At 41.8% G+C, this 18,618-nt stretch overlaps 2 protein-coding genes across 18 annotated transcripts; one reads left to right on the top strand and one right to left on the bottom strand.

Moving 5' to 3' along the window:
* The first annotated feature begins 1,482 nt into the window (after positions 1-1,482).
* Positions 1,483-3,273, top strand: LOC147499215 (uncharacterized). Its single transcript, XM_086563442.1, has 2 exons — positions 1,483-2,274; positions 2,797-3,273. The coding sequence occupies exons 1-2, from the start codon at positions 1,483-1,485 to the stop codon at positions 3,271-3,273; spliced, it is 1,269 nt and encodes a 422-aa protein (XP_086419568.1).
* Positions 3,274-4,963: 1,690 nt separating this feature from the next.
* Positions 4,964-17,808, bottom strand: LOC147499216 (uncharacterized). Of its 17 annotated transcripts, none has more exons than XR_015195747.1 (13): positions 17,098-17,645; positions 16,776-16,912; positions 16,484-16,551; positions 8,784-11,137; positions 8,305-8,384; positions 7,293-8,212; positions 7,132-7,206; positions 6,802-7,003; positions 6,505-6,588; positions 6,035-6,337; positions 5,760-5,831; positions 5,603-5,677; positions 4,964-5,186 (listed from the first exon to the last, which is right to left on the bottom strand). XR_015195747.1 is itself a non-coding variant. In XM_086560999.1 (13 exons), exons 4-6 carry the CDS (start codon positions 9,025-9,027, stop codon positions 7,313-7,315), a joined length of 447 nt encoding a protein of 148 aa, XP_086417125.1. In that variant the 5' UTR covers positions 9,028-11,137; positions 16,484-16,551; positions 16,776-16,912; positions 17,098-17,642; the 3' UTR covers positions 4,964-5,186; positions 5,603-5,677; positions 5,760-5,831; positions 6,035-6,337; positions 6,505-6,588; positions 6,802-7,003; positions 7,132-7,206; positions 7,293-7,312. The 17 variants fall into 17 exon arrangements, 1 of the variants encoding a protein (XP_086417125.1); XR_015195744.1 differs by having other exon boundaries at positions 8,344-8,402; positions 8,513-11,137; XR_015195746.1 differs by having other exon boundaries at positions 8,344-8,384; positions 17,098-17,644.
* Positions 17,809-18,618: the final 810 nt, after the last annotated feature.

Here is an 18,618-nt window from a genome sequence, read left to right on the forward strand (position 1 = left end):
AGTTTATGATAGTAGATACCAACTCCCAGTATAACGCTATCTTGGGCAGAAAATGGATTCACGAGATGAAGGCCATCCCATCCACCTACTATTAGGTGATCCGCTTCCCAACTAACGGAGGAATATATGAGATTAGAGGCGATCAGGTCGTGGCCCAAAACATTCAGCAGGTTACGGTGAAAGGGCTAGTCCGTGCTCCAGAAAAGGAGGTGGCTGAGAAGGACGACAAGTCCGCATAGCAATTACAGACCGGGGCCGGCGAGGAGTCACACTGTCGGTGCCAAGACAATGGATGAGATTGAGATAGTAAATATAGGAGTCGCGGAGGAAGAGAAGTTTGTCAATGTGGGAACAAGTTTGTCAGAAAGCTGGAAGGTGAGGTTAGTCGCCTTATTGACTGAGAACAGTGATGTGTTTGCATGGACCATCGAGGATTTGGCAAGGCTGGATCCGAAGTTCGCATGCCATAGATTACATATGAGAGAAGGGGCTCGGCCGGTACAACAGAAGATGAGGAGTGTGAAACCGCAATACGCGCAAGGAATTCGGGATAAGGTAAAGAAGCTGAAAGATGCTGGTATCATCTGCGAATGTAAGTTTAAGGAGTGGTTGTCCAACATAGTAGCGGTCCCCAAAAAGAACAGGAAGATGAGAATGTGTGTGGATTTTACAGACGTCAACAAGGAGTGCCCGAAAGATTGCTACCCCATGCCGCGGATAGATGAGTTGGTGGACCGAACTGCGGAGTTCAAGGTTTTCTCGTTCATGGATGTGTCGATGGGCTATAATCAGGTGATGATGTATGGCCCTGACCAAGAGAAAACCGCGTTCATAGTGGAAAGGGGAACATAATGTCATACCAAAATGCCTTTTGGGCTGAAAAATGCAGGGGCGATGTTTCAGCGGGTGGGGGAGAAGATGTTCGAAAGCAAGATCAGAAAGGGAATGGAGATTTATATAGATGACATGGTAGAGAAGAGTATGACTGAGGATGAGCATTTGGCAGGGTTAAGTGAGACTTTTTCGATATTGCAGAGACACAAGCTGATGCTGGACCCCGAGAAGTGCATGTTCGGGTGACTTTCAGGAAGTTTTTGGGATACATTGTCACCTACCGCGGAATAGAGGCGAACCCAGATCAGATAAGGGCTCTGTTGGAAATGCTGTCACTGCAAAATGTGAAAGAAATGCAGAGACTGGCTGGGGGGTCGCAGTGTTCAACAGGTTCATATCAAAGTCCTCCGATAAATGTCGTCCTCTATACCTACTGTTGAGGGGAACGACTAACTTCCAGTGGACTGCGGCACGTGAAAACGCTTTCTAGGAATTAAAAGAGTAGTTAGGGAAACACCGATATTATCGCGGCTAGGACAGGGAGAGAAGCTGTATTTATACTTGGGGGTGTCAGAGCATGCGATCAGTTCAGTGCTAATTAGGGTGGTTGACAAGGCAGAGAGACCGGTGTACTTCTAGAGCAAGACCATGCTAGACGCTGAGACCAGATATAGTAGGATTGAGAAGTTTGCTTTGGCTCTGGTCTTTTCGGCATTAAAGTTGAAGCTATATTTTGAGGCTCACTCTGTGGTCATGGTGACCAATTTGCTGCTGAAACAGGCTCTGAAGGCGGAGAAATCAGGCCGAATGTTGAAATGGGTCGTGATGTTCAGTTCATATGACATTGAATACCAGGCCAGGACCGTGAAAAAGGCGCAAGCCATGGCCAAGTTCTCAGCCGAGGACCCCACCTGGGGGGAAGAGATGATTATGGAGCAGGAGGTGGATCAAAGCCACGACCCGCTGGACCCTTGGGACATGAGGAATTGTTGGAGAGTCTTTGCAGATGGGTCTACTACCGATACAGGGAATGGAATCGGGGTGGTGTTGGTCACTCCTGAGAATACACTACTAGAGTTATCAATGAAACTGGGTTTTGCTGCGTCGAACAATGAGTCTGAGTATGAGGCAGTAATAGTGGGTTTAGACTTGGCCAGGGATCTGGGGGTCAGGGAGCTGACAGTGTATTCAGATTCGAACTTGGTAATATGTCAGGTCAACGGAGGGTTCGCGGCCCAATGTCCAAGGATGGCGAAGTACTTGGAGGTATTAAAGAGAAGGGCAGACAGGTTTGAGAAAATTAGATTTGCTCATCTAGGCCGGGGAGAGAACAGACACGCCGATGCGTTGGCATATGTAGCCGCGGTACTTCCTGGAACTGAAGGCAGATCCATAGAGGTCAGGGTACTGAGCAAACAGAGTACCGCAGAAGGGGGAGAGGTATGGTTAACTACTAACCACGAACCAGGGTGGATGGAGCCTATTAAGAGTTATCTGACAGGGATAGAGATATAGGACAAGAGAGAAAGGAGAAGAATGGAACATATGTCACAAAGGTACACCCTACTGGATGGAGACTTGTATAGGCGCAGTGTCGGCGGACCGTTGCTGAAATGCCTTGGACCGCAGCAGGTGCAAGAGGTGTTGAGGTTCATGAAGGAGATTGTGGGAGCCATTCGGCCGGGAGAACGGCGCACCGGCTGCTAGCACAGGGATATTTTTGGCCTCACATGAAGAGGGATGCTACCAAATATGCCAAGAGATGCCAAAAATGTCAGAGTTTCGCACCACTGATACACGCGCCCGCGGAACCCTTGTACCAGGTGTATAGTCCGTGGCCCTTTGCTATGTGGGCATTGGATATCGTCGGACCGCTGCCCATGGCAAGCGACAAAAGAAGGTTCATACTAGGCCGCGACATATTATTTTACGAAATGGGCTGATGGTGTAGCTCTGCAACAGGTGAAGGAAGAACAAGTGAGAAAGTTCTTGTGGGAAAATATCATCTGTAGGTTCGGACTCCCACATACTGTCACCGCGGATAACAGGACCCAGTTTATGGGGGGAAAGTTGGGATTCTCGGCCCCATATAACCCAGAGGGGAATGGGCAGGCAGAGTCCTCCAACAAAATCATATTGGATAATTTGAAGAAGAAGTTGGAGGAGCGCAAAGGATCTTGGGCGGAGGAGTTGCATAGGGTACTCTGGGCATACCGCACGACTCTGCGGACGTCTACTGGGGAGTTGCCTTTCGCTATGACTTATGGAGTGGAGGCCGTGATCCCTGTAGAAATGATAGCTGTGACAACCAGAACCAAAGTCGTTGAGATAGGAGTTAACGGTATAGTATTGGCCGGGGAACTAAATCTTACAGAGGAAAGGAAAGACACCGCGCGCCTAAAATTGGAAGAATACCACAAGAGGCTGCAAAGACAGTAGAACAAGCGGGTGAAGTCGCGGAAATTTAGTGTTGGTGATCTGGTTTTGCGGCGGGTTACCCCAACCACCAAGAAGGAGACAAATGAAAAACTGGGTCCAAACTGGGAGGGACCATACGTCGTGGTGGAGGCCGGGGCGACCGGGGCCTCTAGATTGCGGACTTCTCTGGGAGAGGACATCAAGCAACCATGGAATATTAGGATGTTGAAAAAGTTCCATCAGTAGCCTTGTGCATAGCTTTGTTTTGTTTATTATGACAGGAAAATCTATTTTCTTCGTAGTATATGAACATCAAACTCTGTAATGATATTTTGAGCCTTTGGAAATGTCAATGAAAGTGATAGCAATTTTCCTCTATCTGATTTATGCTTGTTCGTTTATATGTGGATTAGGCCAAAGACCGTGGGCAATGAGATCCTCCTTCAGCTTGGGGGCTAAACTGACCTGCCCCCAACATCTCCATATTCAACTAGGGGGGCAACCTGAGTTGCTCCTAACATCTCCATGTTCAACTTGGGGGCAACCTAGGTTGCTCCCAACATCTCCATGGTCGCGGATGATGCGGCCTGAATCCAACTTGGGGGATAAACTGACCTGCCCCCAACATCTCCATATTCAACTTGGGGCAACCTGGTTTGCTCCCAACATCTCCATGGCTGCGGACAATACGGCCCGAATTCAACTTGGGGCCCTAAACTGACCTGCCCCCGACATCTCCATGATCAACTTGTGGGCAACCTGGGTTGCTCCCAACATCTCCAAGGCCGCGGACGACGCGGCCCGAATTCAACTTAGGGACTAAACTGACCAGCCCCCAACATCTCCATATTCAACTTGGGGGCAACCTGGTTTGCTCCCAACATCTCCATGGTCGCGGACAATGCGGCCCGAATTCAACTTGGGGGCTAAGCTGACCTGCCCCCAACATCTCCATGTTCAACTTTGGGGCAACCTGGGTTGCTCCCAACATCTCCAAGGTCGCGGACGATGCGGCCCGAATTCAACTTGGGGGCTAATCTGACCTGCCCCCAACATCTCTGTATTCAACTTGGGGGTAGCCTGGGTTGCTCCCGACATCTCCATGGCCGTGGATGTGGTGATCCAAACTCAACTTGGAGGCTAAACTGACCTGCCTCCAACATCTCCCTATTTAGCTTGGGGGCTAAATTGACCTGCTCCCAACATCTCCATACTCGATTTGGGGGCAACGTGGGTTGCTCTCAACATCTCCATGGCCGCGGACAACGAGGTCTGAATTCAACTTAGGGACAAAACTGACCTTCCCCCGACATCTCCAAATGCAATATGGGGGCAACCTGGGTCACCCCCACTACACCATAACAGCTTTTTTGTGACGCCTATTTGGCGTCAGTAATTTTTGTGACGGCATTTTGGCGTCACAAATTTGTGACAACATTTTCACATTTTTGATGGCATTATGGTGTCACTTTTTTTGTGACGGCATTTTGGCGTCACAAATTTCTGATAGCATTTTAGATTTGTGACGGCGTTTTGGCATCAGTAAATGTGTTTTAGTTTTAAAAAATATTATTATTATTATTTTGCTATATGATCAATCATTTTGCACTGTAGTACTGTCCAAGAGACAACTTATTTTAAAAACAATCCAATTAATCCACAAAATACACAAGTATACCTTCAACAATTAAAATTTTACTATAACTTAAAATTGCCAAATAATCCATTTCACATTTCAGAAATAGTCTACAAAGTACATAAAGATGAACAGTCACGATATACTCTATATCTCTCAAAATTATTATCAGATAATTTTCACACTTCTGCAATATACAACTACAAGGTACATCTTCTTTGCAAGTATCCAAGGTCTAGCATAAATAAAGCACCTTCAAAGCTCCCATCAAGTGAAAAGAACTAACTCTTAACTTGCCCTTCACAAAGAAAGAAGAAAACGAAGAAAACTTTATTAATGAACTAATAAAAACGAGAAAATATATATCTCACCTAAGTATATATATTGAATATGACAATTGCTAACCAAGGACAAGACATAAGATATGCTGAAAACTTAATAAACTCTTGCGGCCAGTAAAATGATGTTTAGAGAAGCAAATGCACCTTTACATTTAGTGTTACCAATATACAAAACTTTATTTACACACTTCTCTTCTTTTGACATCTATGGATCACTCATTCGAATGACATGAATCCATATAGTCAAAATCCATTAGCAGTAATAGAAAGGATACACACAAAACAAATAAACAATAGAGAAAAAAGAATAGCATAAACCTAAACTAGCAAAACACAAAGAAACCTAAACTAGCGGAGACACAAAGAAACTTACAGTTTCTTGATGTTTAGCATTCTTTCTCCAATGTATGAAGAGATTGGGCCAGTAATTGAGCAACTTCTTAAAACCCTACGCAAAAAGGTAAAGCTTAGTCCTTTACGAGACTAATAGTAAGATTACACAAGAAGTATATATCCACAACTCAACTTACAATTCTTCCAGTTTTGTCAGCTCTTGCAGATCAGGAAAATCCATACTCGATACATTCAGGTAAGATATCCTCCTAAAACAAAATATTGATCAAACAAAATGGTTAAAAAGATAATTAAAACTATCATACAGTGGCAAAAGGCTCTACAGTCGAAATAATTGTATGATAGTTGCTTTTCTCGGGAAAGAATTCAACATCGAGAGAAAGAAAACAAATATGAGCAAAGTACACCTACGACTAAAGGAACATAAGGATTGCAAACAATAAGAATTTACCACGGGCAAAGAGAGCAGCATCTTTCTTCGATAAATTTCCATAAGACCATCCCCTAACTTGAGCTGGTGCACCCTCAATCATTGGTGTCAAATTGACCAGATGATCTGCTTTACGGCGCTTCTGGACTCTTTCATGAGGATCAAGACCCCTAGTTTTCCTCTTGCTACTGTTTTCAGGTTGAGCATCCTCCATATAGTTCTTCTTATTCCTTGCAGCATGAGGGGCTAAAGCGTTCTACAGTAAATCTCAAGCACTTAAAGAACAAGCCAGAAGAGTCTTGAGGAAAGGAATAGAAAAGGATCCTACATATACAAAGATGGTCGAGGGACCAAGCACATACATCAGCTTGAGCAACCACATCAGGTTGAATCCAACAACTCCAGAAAGTTCCATGGAAAAACAATATATAACATACATAGAAGTATTAAAAACTCCAATTAAAAAAGGGGTTATCCTAGTATTAACATACATAGAAGTATTAAAAACTTCCAGGGGCATTAAAGTGCTCCATAGCCTGATGACGAAGATCAGCCCTAGTACTGCCATCCAACCTCTGAAAGACGAAAAAAGCCCTTGTCACAAAACGAAAAAAGCCCTTGTCACAAAAAAGTTGTTATGGTGTAGTGTTTGTCAGGACTCGAACTTTGGTGAAAAGCACTATCATTCAAGTTGACGTTGCACCACTTAGGCAGTGGTATCTTCAGCGTTATGGGTGATAGGAAGGCATTACACATAAAATTAATGTGGATTTGATGAAGGCACGTACCACGGTAGCAATCTTAATGTGGCAGATCATAAAAACAACAATTCATTGGGCAGCTCCAATTCTTTGATTGTCTCGGCCAACATTTTCTCCATATCTTGCTTAGTCTTAGTAACAGAGTCTAAATTTTTATATGCAGCTTCGCTGCTTGCCAGTGCAGCAGCCAACTTATTTTCTCTGTATTGCTGGTGTTCCGCGTCACACACTGGTTCATTATAGCACAAGAAATGAAGCAGATCAAATCATTTAAACATCAACAAGAAAAATAAAAATAACTAGATAAATGACAATTAGAGCAATTATGATACATTCAGCTTAAAAGAAGTTGCCTACCCAAACGTTCCCACTACTCGTGCTTATATGTGTGTAAGTATCCCCAACTAATTTTGCAAACCCAAAATCAGAAACCTGTCCACAAAAAAGAAATGAAAATTTCAGAAACTTCAACTACAATAAAAAATGACATTCAAAAAAATTTCATCCATTGAGCATGCCTGAGCTTCGAAGTCATTATCTATAAGAATGTTGGCTGACTTGATGTCTCTGTGAATAATCCGAGGATGACCTGAGACATGAATCAGAAGCTTTGACTCATGAATATGCACTTGTAGAGTAAAAATACTACCAAACTTACTTAACTAGGATAAGTTCAAATTCTTTAAGATGTACATGCTCATACTTATGTGACATGGATTAAAAAAATAATAATATAATAAATTATGCTTGTCCTCCATGCTCACTGACAAATATAGCAGTCCTTGCCATGATCTGATGTAACTTCTCAGTAGGAGGTTGCAAATACAACAATCAGAAAACAGAAATCCCTGTCAGTGTTGGTAGAACTTAATAATTAAATAATAAATGGCAGTCAACTTAGAGCCTCAAAAATACCCCAAGGAATCTCACATAAACTCAGACAACAAGAAACAAAAGTCTTTGAAAATATGTCATCCCATTTGTTCACAGCCGGTCATCAAGATGACATTTGCTCATAAAATTAAGCACATGTAACCCACCGGCATGGTCTCGTCACAATGACAGGGAAGGTAAACAATTTTACCATAGGTTACAAGATCTCCATTACTGCTCCAAGCATCTGGACTTAGACATTGTAAGCCTTGAAATTACATCTACGCTTTGCACAGTTATCACTTGGCCAGACTGGATATAAGTATTAATGTATATATACTTAAAACAGTACCCAAGTCATATTAAAAAGCATATATATTCAAAGATTACATAAAATTGAACCATCCACTTACAAGGCGCTGGAGTAGGCTTTCAGGTACAGGGAAAGGTGGACAAAAACTAGGAGCCTCAAAATTCTTTGAGTTGAAGAAAACATCTGTGTTCCCATACGAAAAGGGAACAGCATGATAAGTGGAACCATATGCTATCTCGGCCCCAATGTTTTCTGGACAAAGAAAATTAGGGAAACAAAATAATAATAAGAGTTAGTGTAGCCTTATGTAACCATTGGTGCAATACATCGTCTAAAGCAACTACCAGCAGAAGAAGTTGAGTTTCTGGTGAAGATAGTCTTACTTGTCCTTGTGGGAGAAGAAAATGCATACGAGACATCCTGCCTGCAAACTTAGAAAATACTGATAATACAAAAATACAGTAAACCCAAAACTAAGATTCCTCAGATATGTAAAAGCCTCTAAGAAGGCTATCCACAGAGAACTCATCTTTACTATTTTCAAAATGTTACCTTCATTCTTTAAGGCAAGAAAATAGATCCACAATGATTTAGTTGCAGGTCTGGTTTCCAAAAAATTTGCAATCCATATCCCATCTCCTTACTAGTGGCCATTATTCAATTTTAAGTCACTTCAAATTCCATCAGGTGCAGACTACATTATGTTAAGCAGGAGATTCAATTTACAATTCCAAACAAAATAATATTCAAAACAATATCCACAAAATAAACAATCAAATTAAACAAGAATATTAAATTGAATTAGGAATCAAAATAGACGAACCTTGAATATAATCGTCATCTGTAGTAGTAGGTAAATCTTGGAAACGAATTTGGTCAAGCTGAGATTCTTCCCCTACCAATTGGCTGCTGCGACGTCGTTTGAGAAGCGGTGGAAGAGAAGAAAGAAGGTGACACCATTCAACAAGTGCGTTTCTTGAATTCACAAAACTAGATGCTGAGTCATCATCGAAAAGTAGTGTGTGTCTTCCCACTACCTCCAATTCCATTGAGGCGAAAGATCTCATTTTCTCTTCAAACTTGAAAGGTTAAAAGGTGTGCACGGAGTTAAGAGGGAAGGGTTTCTTTTGTTGTGTTCTTGAGTTGAGGTTGAGAAGAAATCCAATTCTTTGCAAACAGTTCCGAGTTTACGCCTCATCTTGTTGCACATGCCCGTCACGTGCGTTATTATCTCACGCCTCCTTGCCGTCACTATGTTTTCTAAATATTTCTAAAAATAAACAAATTAATTATTTGATTTATTATGACGGCAAAACCCATATAGTGACACTATTATGGCGTCACAAATTTTTTGACGTCTATTTGGTGTCACAAAACAGAAAAAGTCCCTGTCACAAAAAAGCTGTTATGGTGTAGTAGCGGCCCCCACCATCTCCATGGCAGCGGACGTTAGGGCCAACATACCATACAGGGGTCAGCGGTGTTGCCTAGGCATCCCCAAGCCCAACTTGGGGGCAAAATGGGGCTGAATGGGGGATGGCATATGATAGGCAAGCCAGTGATGGCGTGGTATCGTGGCGCCAAAAAGGAAACATAATCATAACAAAGGTTTTTACATAAACCATATCCGTAAGGGCCCTGCTGGGGATACCTAGAAATACCAGGCCTACAGTGAAAATACAAAACCCAAAAACGGGGCGAAATTACAAAACACAGAAAAGATGGTCACTGGGGACTGTCAGACACATCTGCGAACTTTTGCCCTATCCTCTTGGGCAGCGGTCGCATCAACATCAATAAGGGAAGTCAACACCCCAGACTGAACAGCGGTGACCGGCTCATCTGCTGGAGGAGGAGCCGAAGATTCGGGGGTGGCCAGAGCATGAGTCTGAGGTGGGAGGAGGCGGCCATCCGCTGCCAGGGCCTCCAGCTGCTGCTTCAGCTCCCTGGCTATCTTCTTGGATGCCAAAGCCTTGAAATGCTCAGCGGCATCCCCCAGTGATTTCTCTAAGGTGGCTTGCGCAGTGACCCTATCCGCTTCCCTCTGGTTCTCCAGCTGTGAGGTGACGCCGACCACATAGTCTTTGTAGGCTTGCTCTGCGCGCTGGGAGTCTTTCTGAAATTTGAGCGCTACGAGGCGGGCTTTGTCTCTCTCCTTCTCGAGCTATGCGTACTTGGCATTCCACCCCTCTGGACCATAGATCTCGTTCTTTGCAGAGTCCAGGGATTCCAGGGTGCTGGTGAGGTCGCGGATAACGTATCCGACATCGAGGCTCAGCTGGAGAAAAGTACAAGGTCAGAGAAGAATGAAAAGAAAAGTCAGGAGAGAGAAAAGAGAGGGGAAACACATACCCTTTCCCAGCCTGTATAGATCGCGGCCCTGTGGGAGGCAAAGGATCCAGAATCCCCATAAGTTTGGTCCCTAGGGAGATGGGAGCTGAAGAACAGGGATGCGGCCACGACCGTATTGTCTAGCGCAGAATCACGGGTGGTGACATCCCGATCCCTGGCCTTGAATTGCGAGTGCCAGATTTCCACTGGCCCCGCAGGTAGAGGGCCAATGGAAACAGCATCTTTCCCAGCGCGTTGCGGTGGAGCCGCAGGCCGCGGTGATCCTGGACGGGCTTCACTAGATGAGGCGGGGGGAGCGGAGACCCTAGCCTTTTTGGCAGGAGGGCCTTTGGCAGCAGCTTCAGTAGGGGCCTCACTATCAGAATCGCTGTCCCAAAGTCTGAGCTTAGACACGTCCATGGCAGCGGTATTGGTAACAGGGTTGGAGAAGTCGTCCTCCCAATCAGCGATAGAGGAATACGAATGGGGAATGCGGTCAGGGGCAGCAGAAGGAGAACCAATGGGAGATGCGTGGGCGGCGGCGGCAGCTGCTTTCTTAGCAAGCGCTTGGGAATGAGAGATTTTGGTAGTATAGCCGAAAGAGCGATGAACAAGGTGCTTTGCCTTTCGGGTCTTGGGAGGAGAAGGTTTGGGTTTCCATTCTTTGGGCGGCAGTAGTCGATACAGGAGGTCCTGATACTGGCCAATGTTTTTGAAGGAGCGGACTGCCCTTGTCAGGATCGATACCGAGGACCTCGCACTAATTACTCCCTAGGTCGCGGAGCTGGGTGAAAATTTCAGAAGAGACACCGGCGTATATATGCGATCACAAATCTGGAACCCAACCTGAAACACAGAGTAATAGATATGTTAACACATGAGGTATCAAACCAGCAAGGCAAACAACCGGCCGAGCTCACCTCTTCGGAGGAAATGAAACTGCCTTAAGGACACTTCAGGAAGAAGGTCCGCGGAGAGAAAATTCCCTGACACATAGAGGGGATAGTGGTGCCAGTTTTTGTTAGATGTGGTGATGCGGAGGACGAAATACTTCTTTCGTGGATGCACATAGAGTGATTGGTAATCCACGCTCCCAAATTTGGTGCTTTTCTTTATAAAGTAGTGGGCTGTGATGTCTTGAAGACAGATCCGCGGAGTATGCGATTGGTTGTAGTAGTTAGCGACATACATAATCCGCCAGAAGTTACCAATACCTTGGCATGGAGGGATGTTAAAATGGTTGCAAACATCAACGTCTAACGGGGATAGGGGGAAGCGTAGGCCAGCGACTATCTGGCCCACGGTAACCACTAGAAAACCTAGTCGCGGTGGGACAAGATGAGGAAATTGGGTGTCACGAGGTACATGTTCGAGGATCACATCCCCAAGAATACCATAGGCTGCTTGGACCGCAGCCAGGTTGGGTCTACACTTATAGGACGGCGGATGAGGAAGGATTGTTGGTCTCCCAGAGGTAGAAGGGGTAGCGGATGAACGAATGGGCTCCTGAGAAAGGGACTCCGATTGGTCCGCGGTGGAACCAGAAGATTCGGAGTTAGCGGAGGAATGCACAGATCTAGGGTTTGAGGATGGCGAACCGTTAGATCAGTGGGCGGACGAACCGCCCGAATCGAATCAGACATGGTGACGCTGAGAAGGTAGACGAGCAAAACAAGGCATGTGGGATGGGAAAGAGAGAGTGACCAACGGAGAAAAAGATGAAGCGTCAAAAGAAAACACTCGCAATCAATAAAACGCTACCAAAAAGTTAAGAAGAAGAGAAAAAACGAACCAGTAGGGAGCCACGCAAATGTTGAAAGGGGTGCAACCGATGAACAATAGCAAAGGTACCCGAGGGAAGGGAGACAAACAGCGCTGACCAAAGATGAACTTGATGAAAAGTGATAGTGAGAATGGAAAAGAAAAGATGTTGGGGAGATGGAAGAGTTTATGAGAGGTTTTTAGCGGGATACGAAAGGTCAGGGGCATTAAGGGGAAAAGAGTATGGTGGCAGGAAAAAGGACCACCAAAAATAGGGCACGTGGCGGCGCAGAAACCAAAGAGGCAAAGGGCGGTTACACGTGCCCCCTAAAACACGGGCCCAAGGACACGTGTGCAGGAACTCGGAGCTCGAGGCAGAAGTGTAATCGAGAATGGCAGAGGAAATCATGGAGCAAGAGCATCAGATGGGACAGCTCTCTGGGCAGCCAATTGGGAGGTCTCGGCCCGCAGACCCATCAAGATCCGAGGACCGAGAAGGGGCATCTGTATCGGCGTGTTTTGGGCCAAGGAGTTGGCACGCATGCAGAGCCATAGTAGCATAAGAGAGATGAGACGCGGAACACCACATCATGACCGCGAAACCCTAGGGTAGGGAGGCCCACATGTGTAGACAGACGACTAGGGAGGCGTCAGGGTCAAAGTGGAAGCAACATAAGAAGGAAGAGATGGGGAAGTAGGAGATAGGGGCCGCGGAACCCTAACAAGATAGGTGTGCAGAAGCTGACCGTAGGATAGGAAAAGAGATAAGCGACTGAGAAGAAAGGAGGGGGATATAAAAGGAACAGTAAAACAAGATAAAAAGAGGGGGAGAAAAAAAGACCGAAAGAGAGAGAGAAAGAGTTTCTTGTAAGATATATTTTAGGTTCATACACTTAGTTTTAACATAACCGTAATAATCGAAACTGGATAGGGGAATAATCGAAAATAGCTACTATTCACCAAATCATTCTCTTTAAAGTAGTTAGATGTGTGTGTATGCGACTCCATGTTTTACAAGTTGTTTTTATTTAATTATCTCACACGTATGTTTTATATACACAACAACTTAAGCAGGACAAGTTTAAAATATTACAAGCATCCGAAGTTATATATATATATATATATATATATATGGGAGGGATCAATATACCATGGTTTATACCATGGCCCACAACTTCACCTACAAGACGAACTAGAACCTCATTTTTTGTAGATATGTCCAACAAACCATGAAGATCACCTCCACAAAATTTCAGCTCATTTGATGATGTTTAACAATGTCAAAAGATGATTGCAAAATCGAAAAATCTGGGCCGTTAAAAAATTTTAAAGTTGTCAATAATTTTAAAATAGGTTAGAGATTTCCAAATGAGCTGAATTTTTGTGGAAAATCTATCCATAGTTAGGAAATCATATCCACAAAATATTAGCTTTTAACTCATCTTGTAAAGGGGCGTGGTGTAAACCATGGTATAAAAAACCATGGTAAACGGATCCCCCCATATATATATATATATATATATAGGCCCGATCTTAGAAGTACATACTTATTTTAACATTAAAATAAGTATGTAAGTAAAACATCACCTAGAAAATGAATTCAACTCTAATGTTTTGTGGGTATTACCTACATACCATAAAGATCATCTCTACAGAATTTGAGCTCATTTGGAAACTTCTAGCCTAGCTAAAAATTATTGTCATCTTTAAAAAGAAATATAACGATTTAGAAAATAGTATTTTTGCAATCATCTTTTGCCTAAGTTAGAGATTTCCAAATGAGTCGAAATTTTGTAGAGATGATGCTGATGGTGAGTAGATGATATCCACAAAAAATTAGGTTTCAATTCATTTTCTAAGTGAGGTTTTACTTACATACTTATTTTAACTTAAAATAAGTATGCACTTCTAAGATCCGACCTGTATATCAGGCCCGATCATAGAAGTAATAAGTATGTAAGTAAAACATCACCTAGAAAATGAATTCAACTCTAATGTTTTGTGGGTATTACCTACATACCATAAAGATCATCTCCACAAAATTTGAGCTCATTTGGAAACTTCTAACCTAGCTAAAAATTGTTGTCATCTTTAAAAAGAAATCTAACGGTCTAGAAAATAGTATTTTTACAATCATCTTTTGCCTAAGTTAGAGATGTCCAAATGAGTCGAAATTTTGTAGAGATGATATTGATGGTGAGTAGATGATATCCACAAAAAATTAGGTTTCAATTCATTTTCTAGGTGAGGTTTTACTTACGTACTTATTTTAACTTAAAATAAGTATGTGCTTCTAAGATCCGACCTGTATATCAGGCCTAATCTTAGAAGTACATACTTATTTTAACTAATGTAAGTAAAACATCACCTAGAAAATGAATTCAACTCTAATGTTTTGTGGTTATTACCTACATACCATAAAAATCATCTCCACAGAATTTGAGCTCATGTGTACGTATACTTCTTGTGAATGGCTTGGAGCCTGTCCTCGCTGGCCACCAAGTGGAAGTGAGCCAACATCTTTGCATAGTTCAGAAGCTGTGATTCAGAGAAACCAGTGTGATGCTTTAGGGTTTCATCCCAAAAAGGGCTTTTGTTCAAGGTACAGCATGCAACATAGAATGCAGATGCATCTACCATTGATGAACATTACTATATCAACTCATACTGCATCAAGGCCAGCTCTGCCAAGAAGAATATCATGTTCTCCATCTCCTGATCGGACACAACATCCTTTATATATAGCACAAGGAAGACATATGGTGTTGGGACTGTTAAGCTCCCTTCAAGCTTTCCCAGAATCAGCTTTAATTCTCCATTACAAGTATCTGTGCTCTGTTGTAGTCATTGTCTGCAATGTAAACAAAGTCATTAACCTCAAGTGCCCAAACATGCTCATATTTGCTTGCTATGAGCATGGCACTCATGCCTATTAACTGCAAAATCTTCCTTGAAACTAATCTCATGGAAAGGTACCGATCAACTATATGAACGGTAAGATATAGAGTTTCAGGCATGAGTTCAAACTTGTTGTGAACTTCAATTAACCATTCCACGAGAATAGCCCTCATCTTCTCATTAATTTCATGCTGAGTATACATGTAGGCGTGAACTCGGCTCAAATTCTCAGCAAGCTTGTAATATTTAATTTGTTTATATCCTCTACATAGTCCACAGCTGCCAAGTGATTATCAGCATCTGCTGCATCAATATCGATAATGGCATCCTTTGGCTTATTGGTTATACCACAAGCAGCATTGCTTCGAGCAGTTATAACTGATGTAAGGGTATGAACCTTCTTCTTCTTCGACAAAGCTTCTCTAGACTGTCTACGAATTTTTTATTTTTTCTTCTTCAGTATCAAGACTAATCTCAATAACCTTCTCAGGCTTTGGCCTCACAGTAACATTCTTCAGAGCAACCTTTCGTACTGCAGAAACTTCTTTTCCAACAATAGGACCATCAACAACTACATCAATTTGTTTCTTATTGTTATTCTCAGTGACTGTCTCTTGTGGTTTGGAAAGTATCTATGCACATAAATTCCTCGTTACTAGGCGAGTAATTGGCTTCGCATCAATGCCACTTCCATCAACACCTTTATTTGTTACATTTATGAGTGCTCGTCGATTATTTCCTTCAGCTACACCAGCCTTGTGCTTTCCTCCACCTACAACTATTGCCCTTCATCTGGGTTGGTTTGGAACAACAGGTCTTGAACCCATTTCTTCGTTTTCTTGTTCTTGAAATTGCTTCAGACAAAATAAACCTCCAAAAGTTGAAATCACTGATGATATTAGAATCTGTAGATGGGAACCACCGCCTTCTTCAGAACTTGAATTCGCCACCTTATTTTCTCTTCTCCACTTCTCTCTTTCTTTCTCTCTGCAAATAACGGTCCTTGTTCTTTGCAGTTGTTAAATTGAATGAAAGATGTATACTCACAGAGTTGCCGACTGGGCTATATCGTTTAACTATCAATTTTATGTAGAATGAACAATAACTCTTTTAAAATTTAATCAGCATAACAACTCAATCAGATGTTGAATGTTTAGTTTACCTCTAACTGCATCCATGAATGATCTTCTAAACTCTATAATTTACAACTGAAATTGAGCAGAACCCAAAAATTTCAAGTTTCCTAATTCATACCAAGAAATTCCAACTTTCAAAGAACATCAAAATGTTAGAGTAATACCAGGATTATGAGTAGTACAAAATCGATTAAAATTTATTATATCACTACCATGCCATGAAACCGTAGATCAGGGGAGAGCCAGAGAAGCAATCGCGGTAGTAGTTGTGAGAAACCCACTTTTCATGGTTTGCTGCAAAGTAATTATTGACACAAATGTCTAAAAAAAAATACATGAATTCTAAACTTATTCATTGCCACAGTTACTTCGAAAAGATAAAATTAAACAGACATACCTCAACAACCTCTGAGATTCTAGCATGATAATGCAAACGCCCAGTCCCTTTTAGATGTGTGAAAGAACCTAAGAAGAAAAACAATCTGACTACAAATAACTTTCTAAGAATTTACTTAACAAATAATCCCACAAAGAATTCGATTTCAACACATAATTTACTTTACTTCTCAATCAATAAAATTTAAAAAAAAATAAAAAATAAATAAAAAATAAAAAATAAAGTAGTCAATGTCTATAGCTTAAGTAGTCAACCAGTCCTGTGAATACTTGGGAAACAAAGGAGAACTTACCACGTAAGTAGTCAACGTCTCATAGCTTAATTGACAACCAGTCCTGTGAATACTTGGGAACAGTGCGAGAAGTGTCACTAATTGTTCCGAGGTAACAATATCCTCTGGCTTCACTATATTAGAAAGATCTTGGACAGCTAAATTGCAATGAGAAGGCTTAAGTTAGCCACATCAAATCTTGATACAAACTGCACTACATGCATCAATACAGAGAGAAGACATGTAATAGATTTGGGATGCAATAAAAATTTCAAGAATAACTTGGAGTCCAGACTGGAGTTTTCATCGTAAATGAGGCTTCTGCCTAGGGAAGTGATCATACCTTCCATCTTGCTTTCTGTTGATTGTATTAAGCTGACTGTGGATAGTGTTATACTCAGTAACACGTATTTGGCACAAATCATGCTGGTTAGAAAATGCCTCATACATGTATGAAAAAATACAGAGAGATTAAAAACCAATTAAAGAGAGATTAAAAACAATACATCCAAAATTGTTGTGGGAAAGGCCCCACTAACTATATGGCTAAATCATCACAGCATACACACAAATACTCAAATTACAAAACCCATGAAATCCCCAAATACCAATAGCCATTTTCAGAAACCTCTACTAACCTTCATCGCCGCCGTTGATCATCATGTCTTTAATTTGTTCATTGCAATGAGCTTTGATATCTCTAATCCTCATGTTTCTCTAATTCTTTTGGAAAATCGCGGATTTAACAGACTCAAAACTTAAGGAAGAAAACGTAAGCAATCAAATAAAATTTGTAAGAGCATATGCTGAAGAAACATATTTTCGTCGCCTCGTTTTTGTTTAAACAGCGAAAGGGTTTCGTAGATAGAAATATGACCGAAGAGGGATCTGAAAGAGATGAAGACAAATCTATTAATAAAAATATAACAGTGTCTCACCTCCTCCATGGCGTGTGACGGAGTGATGTATATGAAGAGATTGCATAGTGAAGAGTGAGAGTGAACAAAAAATAGTATTGGGGTTCATCCGTTCGCATTCTCTCCCTAAACTTTTCATTTTCTTTGACGTCTAATTAAATTACCCAATTATTGCTAATTAAATGCAATTTATGGTGGGGTACAATTCAAAATGGCGTGGATTTGGTTTTTTAATTCACCACCACATGGAAAAGACCGATTACTCCTATTCAAAAGTGTTAAACAACATTTTAATTTAAAGACAATATCGGTACTAAGAATTTACAAATGCATAAAAAGACCAAATTGTCCTCATTAATAAATATCTAGGTAGTTGATTTAAATATTCATTTAGGGGCATTATGCGTAAGAAAAAAACCCGGATGAATTTAAGAGGCCACGATCATTATAGTATATATGCATATATTGTTTACGGAATTGAACTTTTGACCTATTTTTTTACCGGTTGGATTTGCAAATTTGATTTTTATAGACGGGAGAGGGTGCTTGAGAACAAAAACATATCTAATAATTCACAATAATTTATTTGATTATAAAAGCTATAAAGAATATAACTTTATCTATCTAATAAAAAGGACAGTGTGCCCTCCCCCCCCCAAAAAAAACAATTATAACCTTTGGATCTAATATATGATATGGCAGATCTAAAGATTTATGGGGTGTGACAGGATAATAAGGAGCAACAAGAGTAGTAGATCATTATTGAAGTCAACAAAGGCTGTTGGACTTTTTGGTGTTTGATTGGGCATTTTTAACCGGGCTTCGGTTGGGCTTGGGCTATGTATTAGTAATTCAACAAATAAAAAAGTTGAATGTTTAATTAGGAGGTACCCCTCTCGCTGCCTAGCCTAGACAAAAAGGGGCTCGCACTACGCGCTTGATAGGCC

This window comes from Coptis chinensis, chromosome 5 (genome assembly GCF_015680905.1).
Source record: "Coptis chinensis isolate HL-2020 chromosome 5, ASM1568090v1, whole genome shotgun sequence".
Classification (NCBI taxonomy): Eukaryota; Viridiplantae; Streptophyta; class Magnoliopsida; order Ranunculales; family Ranunculaceae; genus Coptis; species Coptis chinensis.

Bases quoted from the DNA above. Each gene is read 5' to 3' on its own strand.
- LOC147499215 (XM_086563442.1), top strand. From the start codon at position 1,483: ATGCTAGACGCTGAGACCAGATATAGTAGGATTGAGAAGTTTGCTTTG. The intron at 2,275-2,796 runs GTATGGTTAACT...GCTCTGCAACAG, and splicing joins GTACCGCAGAAGGGGGAGAG to GTGAAGGAAGAACAAGTGAG.
- LOC147499216 (XM_086560999.1), bottom strand. From the start codon at position 9,027: ATGAGATCTTTCGCCTCAATGGAATTGGAGGTAGTGGGAAGACACACA. The intron at 8,213-8,783 runs GTTCGTCTATTT...TTCTTTGTCCAG, and splicing joins AGATGACGATTATATTCAAG to AAAACATTGGGGCCGAGATA. The intron at 7,364-8,060 runs GTAAGTGGATGG...TTCATGTCTCAG, and splicing joins AAAGCCTACTCCAGCGCCTT to GTCATCCTCGGATTATTCAC.